Genomic DNA, 7,018 nt, shown 5'->3' with positions numbered 1-7,018 from the left:
TTAAACCAATCAAAACAGTTTTTACAAAATATTTCTCCCGGAAGTATATTGCAGAATCAATTTCCTACACAACATTGACGGACTGCAATCATGAACCCTACATAAATTAGTTATATTTTATCCCTAAATGCTTAGGCATTAGTACTATCAAAATGTTTAAGCCAGAGAATCTTCGCAAGAATTTTATGAGAGCGAAACAACTCGCTGATCAAAATTTAGGAAGGTGAGTTAGATTATAAATAAAATGACAATTATTTATTTTTACCATTCTTAACACTGAAATTATAGCCTAGATCTATCTGTATCTGTAATGTGCCATGCTATAAAATAAAGAATAAGCGAAGATCAGTATTTAAAACAGACATGTTCCCATGTGAGCTTTAGAAAAAATTAGGCGAATTATTTGGCAAATTGAATTCTTATAATTCACAATTAGCACTGCTGTCATTAGGGAATTGTGATAAAGTACCTTCAAAACAACCATTATTTCTAGTGTATCCTGAAAAATGACGATCATGAAGATGCTTGATGAACTCTATAAGGGTAGGGATACAGGCAATCCCCCTGGTAAATGACGTCATAAAGGTGCTTATGATTATCGAACATTTCCGGATAAGGGCATACATTTAACTTGAAAATTGTCTATTGATAATCATATGGTGCAGGCGTTATCAGTTAGGTCTAATAAAACTATATATGTGGATCCAGTTACCCTAGCTAACTGTGTAAACCTCTTTAAATAAAGAATTATTATTATTATTATAATTAGTTTAAACCCAGACCCTAGAACTTATTTCATTTCTAAAAAATAAAGTTTCAAACAATCAAATTTTGAGAAATGTGAATTGAAATAATAGACCACAGTTCAATGCATTTCTGTCAAATTTTTGGTTTTAGTAAACATCATTCATGCGTTTAGGGGCTTCTTCACTTCTGTTCCAATGTTGAGCGAGTGGTTGGACAACTACAAAGCTACCCGGTATATTGCACGAATTATTCTGCAAATTGAACTCTCATAATTGTCTTTCAGCACTGCTGTCCTTAGTGAATAGTGATTATATATATATCCTGCACAATGAAGATCACTAAGATACTTGATGTATGTTTATAGTGCAGAGATACAGGTTGTCCCCTTTATCTGGTAAATGACGTCATAAAAGCGCGCATAATTGACAAGTTTTTCACGGTGACAGACATACTCAAAAGTGGTCTTTTAAATTCACTGACACAGACTGTGATCTGAATTTTTATCAGAAGTATTCACAATGGCTAAAATGTAACATATCTGTTTATATTTATACAACCAAACCAATGGAAAATTACGAAATGTATAATATATGAATTGGTGAATTATAGCATATTGTTGTCTGTCTGTCTGTTACAACATGTCGGACATTAACTCAAAAACGCTTCAACCAATTTGAATAAAACTTTGGTGAATTGTTTATATATATTGACGTAATCTCCCTTTTTTTTTTTTTTTTATAAATTTTAGATTTTACGCTTCCGAGTTGTGGGGTTTATTCATCCAAAAAGGGGGATTTTTCAGTTTACAGGGTTTTATTAATTAAAAAAGGGGGGATTTTCCAGATAATAACTAAAAAATGCTTTGCAGCAGTTCTCATGAAACTTTGATAGTTAATATATATCTGTTGACGTAAGCTCCCTTTTGGTTTTTATAGATTTTACATTTTACATTTCCGAGTTATTGGGTTTTATTAATTGTAACCAGAAACATAGGGGCATACAGCCCTAGGCTTCCCTCCATCCATCATGTGGGTGTGTCAGTTTTGTGAGTGCTCTCATGTACAAATTTTTTGAAATTCATTTCAAAGGGTATTAGGAACAATGTCTTGAAGTTCAAAATACAATCAAAGTGTACATGTAGAAATGACCATGCAGATTTTTTTTTAGTTTCAAGCTTTTGTGTGCTTCAACAAAATGTGTTGCTGTCAAGAATTTAACAACCTTATAAAATTTCAGAAATGCGTTCAATTAGGGATGACATCAAAAGATCAATGAAGGATAAAAAACATAATTCAAATAGTTTGGGGGTGGGGTCAAAATTGCTGCAAGTTTTGTTTAATTGACATTGATTTTACATATATATATCCTTATTGTTTAATCAATTTTTACAAATTAAGTTAAGAGAAGGGTAGGGGGAGGGGGGTCAGTGAAAAAACTATATGAATTTAAAAGTGTTTTATCCTACATTGAACTTTTGATGTGGTACCTTACAATATTTTATTTTATTCATTCACACTGCATAGTCTAGCAGTCAAATATCATTTACTATAATTACTCAACTGCAGTAAAGCTAATTTAGCTGCTAAAGGCCAATAGAAAACTCATCAGAAATTACTATACCATATATACACATGTAGCTAGGACTCTGAAAAGATTATAGTGAAATCTAATTGAACTTCAAAACCAGATTTTAGTGTGTTTTGTTTTACTCTCAGTAATTAACTCAAACCTAATATTGTTTATAAAAATTAAAGTGATGACAGTCCTGAGTTAAAAATACAGGTATTAAATTTAATAAAAATTATGTTTACAAATTAAAAGTTGACTCACCCCACAAAACACAAACCATTTTCATAAGATTAAAGTTTTCGCCTTATTTTTATGAATAATTATGTTTTTTGTCCAATACTCTATCTGTCAATGTGCATATGATGTGGTATTGAATGAGTATATGTACATATGTGCTCATGGTAGATCAGATGTCTTATCCTGAGCATTCCTTTGGCTCAATGTCATGTCGCAAAAATACTTTTTTTGGTCTAAAAATATTTCAGTCAAGTTTCATTAAAAAAAAATAAGAACATCAAATACTTAAAGTAAATATAAGTATTACACTATTATAAAAATTAAGTGTCAATAAATGTATATTGTATTAAAAATTTTCGGAAAAAATAGTTTACAATCAATGGCAGATAATTATATTGAATTTATATAACAGTTTGTTTTTTTTGCCTGATTTTTCAAGAAAATGAATTTTAGGTTAAGATATTATTAAATGTAATGCATACCAGGACTGACTCTTAAAATTCTTGAAATCTTTTGCATATATATACATCATAACTTGAATACATCTTTGAAATAAAGAAAAATTATGAAATTTCTCGCATACAATTCAGCATGTTTATGAGTGTAGACAGATTTTCATGAGTCCTGGAGAACCCAGAATTAAGAGCTAGAAATCAATGATTATGAAGATCAATCAACTGGCCTTAAATATATACTGCTAAATGTTTGTTTGATATACAGATAAATTTTCAATCTTCTAAAGTGAATTTGCATTTATATGTGAATTAATGACTGAAGGGAAGTGTAAAAAAGGGGTGTATATTAAAAGATAGGTCACTACAATGTATGACCTGTACATTTGTATATTAAGCTTCATTGAAATATTCTAGATTTTGCATACATTTTGAGTTTATTTTTTAGATACATTTGTACATGTACATTGTACAGTAGTAAGAAACCTATGGTGATATAGTACAACTGTATGTACTATCATGGTCAAACATGAATTGAAGTTATGTTCAGTTTTTTGTTTACATATTAATTACGTTTCCATTATATTAGATTTAGATGGAGTAGACAGATGTCTATTTTTCATAAACATTTGTTTTTATTGTAACACACCAGTATCTTGTCAAGATCTGATAAAAACTACTGTATTTTATTAGTAACAAATCTATAATTAGATAAACAGAATGATTCAGAATACAGATTCATTATCAGATTTCCTGTTTTCATTCTTATGATTTTATGAAATTTGATTTATTTCAGGACTTTCTATTGTTTCATAAATGGTGTATGTTGCATTTCTCCTTAAGTCTACACTTCCCTTAATGGTACAATGTATTTCCTTAATGTTCATGAGCATGTGACTCAATCAAAAGGTTGAAGAAATTAATGTTAGAGAGGATTTACCAGTAATATATTGATAAAGAACACTATGTTCTTAATTACTACACCAAAATTGAATAGATAAACATAACAAAAAATAATCTTATTTATTGAGTCCTAGATTATTTATCCAAATATCCATCCCAAATACTGTAATTTAAAAGCTACAAAGCTGAAGTTTGGTTAACTATATAGCATGCATTGTAGTTATAGTGATGTACATCTAAGAGTTGTGGATAAATATGATTAACTAATAGCTAAATATTATTTGTGAAATTTTTAGATAAAATTAGGGAAATATTTCTTATACAAAATTAATCATTTATCAAAAAGAAAATATAGGTTATCAACAAAATCAATAAGAATATTGTGTTTCTCATCATTCATTTTAGTTTTTTCTAATAACAGTTACTTTATAAAAAATATATTCACAGGAAAAAGAACAATTAAAATTTCCCATGATAGATTTTATCATAGTGAGATGAAGTACTTCCAAAGTAGAGAGAGTACTTAAATGATGAGATATATACACAAGGACTGTAATTGACTGGTTCCTTCCATATTATGTAAATAATCACACGCCCATAATTTGTCTTATCAGGAAATCTTGTTAAATGTAAGCATAGATATGATGTGTGCACTGAGAGTGCACTCACAAAAACAATCTAACAGCTAGATAATAAACAACGATCAAAATTTATAGTTTAATTTTTTGGTTTCTATAGACTTGAAGATATTTTCACTTGATGGTAGACATAGTGGGAGGCAATGTTTACAAGTTTTATGTGAACTTTTGTACCCTTTTTTAAATTCACATTTAATGTGGATAGTATTTTAAACATATAATATATTCAATGGATTGTACTTTAAAGTTTAGTTAAATTTATTGCTATTTATTTCTTGAAATGATTGCTTGTTTATTTTGCTCAGCTGGCTCATTGAGCCAGGAAGACATCATTTTGCACCTGGTAATATCATTTATCCCTTAATTTTACACATTTTCTTTTTTAATTGAAATTATGGGCTTACATTTTGTGCTTGAACCCAACATGAAATTGGTCTAAAAGAAAATTTTTTTTGTTTATTGTTTCTGTGGTGATAAAGTTTTTTGTTGCTGTTTTTATGCCCCATTTATGGATAAAATGTTTTTTGGTCTGTACTGTGGATCAATTTGTCTGTCTGTCTGTCCTGCTTCAGATTAAAGTTTTTGGTCAAGGTAGTTTTTGAAATCAACTTGAAACTTAGTACACATGATCCCCATGATATGATTAAACCTTTAACTTTAATGCCAAATTAGACTTTTGACCCCAATTTCACGTTCCACTGAATATAGAAAATGATAGTTTGAGTAGGGCATCTGTGTACTATGGACACATTCTTGTTTACACTTGCATTAATGTGCTGGACTCCTGGTCCTTGTATCTGTTTTCAAGTGTAATATGAAATGACATACATGTACATGCACTTCAATTTGATTTCACATGACTTAGTTTCATAATTACACCACATGCATTTGTTTTTATAAATAAAAAAAAATAATTGACTTTATGAGTTAAAGTTGTAAGAATTATTATGACTCAATGGTATAATCTAGAAAATTTAATGTTAGTAATTCTGTACCTTGGCAATATCCTGTTTAAATTATTTCTTATTAGATAAATGTAACATGGTACAAGGTTATTATATTGACCTTGCAAACTTTTGACAAGATGAAAACTAGATGTCAATTTATCTTGTCTGAGTCATATAACTTATCTCTACACAAATTACTGCTATTATTGGGCATCACTGAAATTAATTGTTCAGTATGGCAGTTAATATTGCATATCCCCATGATTGGCTCTTATGGAATGAAAACCATTTTACTATATAATCAGGATAAAGGTATATATACATTGTACTTTCCTTCTATATTAAAAGAAACAAGGAAAATATTTTGATTTGTTGTTGTTTCCTGTACTTGAATGGAATTTTCAACAGTTCCTCAAAAAAATAATCTTGAAATGTTCAACAAGTTTTTATATGACCGCAATAATTGAAAAAATTTTGGTCGTATATTGGTATGACGTTGGCGTCATCATCGTCGTCGTCGTTGTCCGAAGACATTTGGTTTTCACACTATAACTTTAGTATAAGTATATAGAAATCTATGAAATTTAAACACAAGGTTTATGACCATAAAAGGGAAGGTTGGGATTGATTTTTATGCAGTTAAGCTGCATTATGCGAGCACCCTAGATTTATGGTCTACCCAATAAATGCTGAAATACTTGCCATTGTTATTATCTAGTTGGCTACTATGTTATATGTAACTAATTGAACACTTTTTTAATACTTTTAATTCTGGATTACAAAAAATATGACCAGAAAAACCTTAAATGATCGTCGAATCACCCAAAAGTTTTGAAGTTGCACATAGGAAGTAGTGCTCATTAGGAATCCTTATGTAGTTTATTATCGCCTGTGCTTTTGGCTAAGATGTCAAAGAACAATTGCATGAAATATTTAATCGCCAAAAATCTTTAAGGACAAGTAGTTTAGATTTCCCACATGGCAAAAGTCGTAGGAATATTGTTTGTCGGCAATACGTAGTACTACGTCAGTAGTCTATTATATAATAAGTTCAACTGTTCATGCTGTTGGCGGCAATTTCAAATTTGAAGACGAAATTTTCGTATCTTTCAATTTGGAGGCAGGGTTCAAATTAGCGGTGGTCTGATGTCCGCGACCTTCCACTTTCGATTTGGTTACAAGCCACGCCCGACGGTCCTTCCACTCTGAGACAACTATAACACAGTTATAGTAGTCTCAGTTCCACTTGAAAGAAAATAAAAAATAACTTTGCAAACCTTTTCGCCAAAGTCTCCAAATAAACGATCTCAAAACTTATTTTAATCATTATTATTCATGACAGCGATGTCCATTTTGATCAACCACTAGCTTAATTCAGAAAATCGCCGACAAAAAATCTGTTAATTCGAGTAAAATCGTAACTGACTGACAAAAACAACATTGTAAACACAATGACAATGGCTGCCGTGAAGAAGACAATTACAATATCGCATCCGATTCCGGCAGCGGATAAGGGTAATTACGG

The 7,018-nt window shown here is 30.3% G+C and overlaps 1 protein-coding gene across 11 annotated transcripts in view; it reads left to right on the top strand.

The window, feature by feature from the left end:
• LOC139489595 (rho GTPase-activating protein 44-like) overlaps positions 1–7,018 on the top strand; it is a 74,557-nt gene that overhangs the window by 11,527 nt on the left and 56,012 nt on the right. For 8 of the 11 annotated variants that reach the window (XM_071276189.1, XM_071276188.1, XM_071276184.1 and 5 more), the window contains exon 1: positions 31–223. The exons of the other annotated variants lie outside the window; for them this stretch is intronic. In XM_071276189.1, the coding sequence (XP_071132290.1) occupies positions 153–223 (71 nt within the window). In that variant the 5' untranslated portion in view covers positions 31–152. Of the gene's footprint in view, positions 1–30; positions 224–7,018 lie in introns of those variants that run through there. 11 annotated transcript variants of the gene reach the window in all.

The sequence above is a fragment of the Mytilus edulis genome, chromosome 9, assembly GCF_963676685.1.
Source record: "Mytilus edulis chromosome 9, xbMytEdul2.2, whole genome shotgun sequence".
In the NCBI taxonomy this organism is placed as follows: domain Eukaryota; kingdom Metazoa; phylum Mollusca; class Bivalvia; order Mytilida; family Mytilidae; genus Mytilus; species Mytilus edulis.
This window is presented reverse-complemented; position numbering and strand designations above follow the sequence as displayed.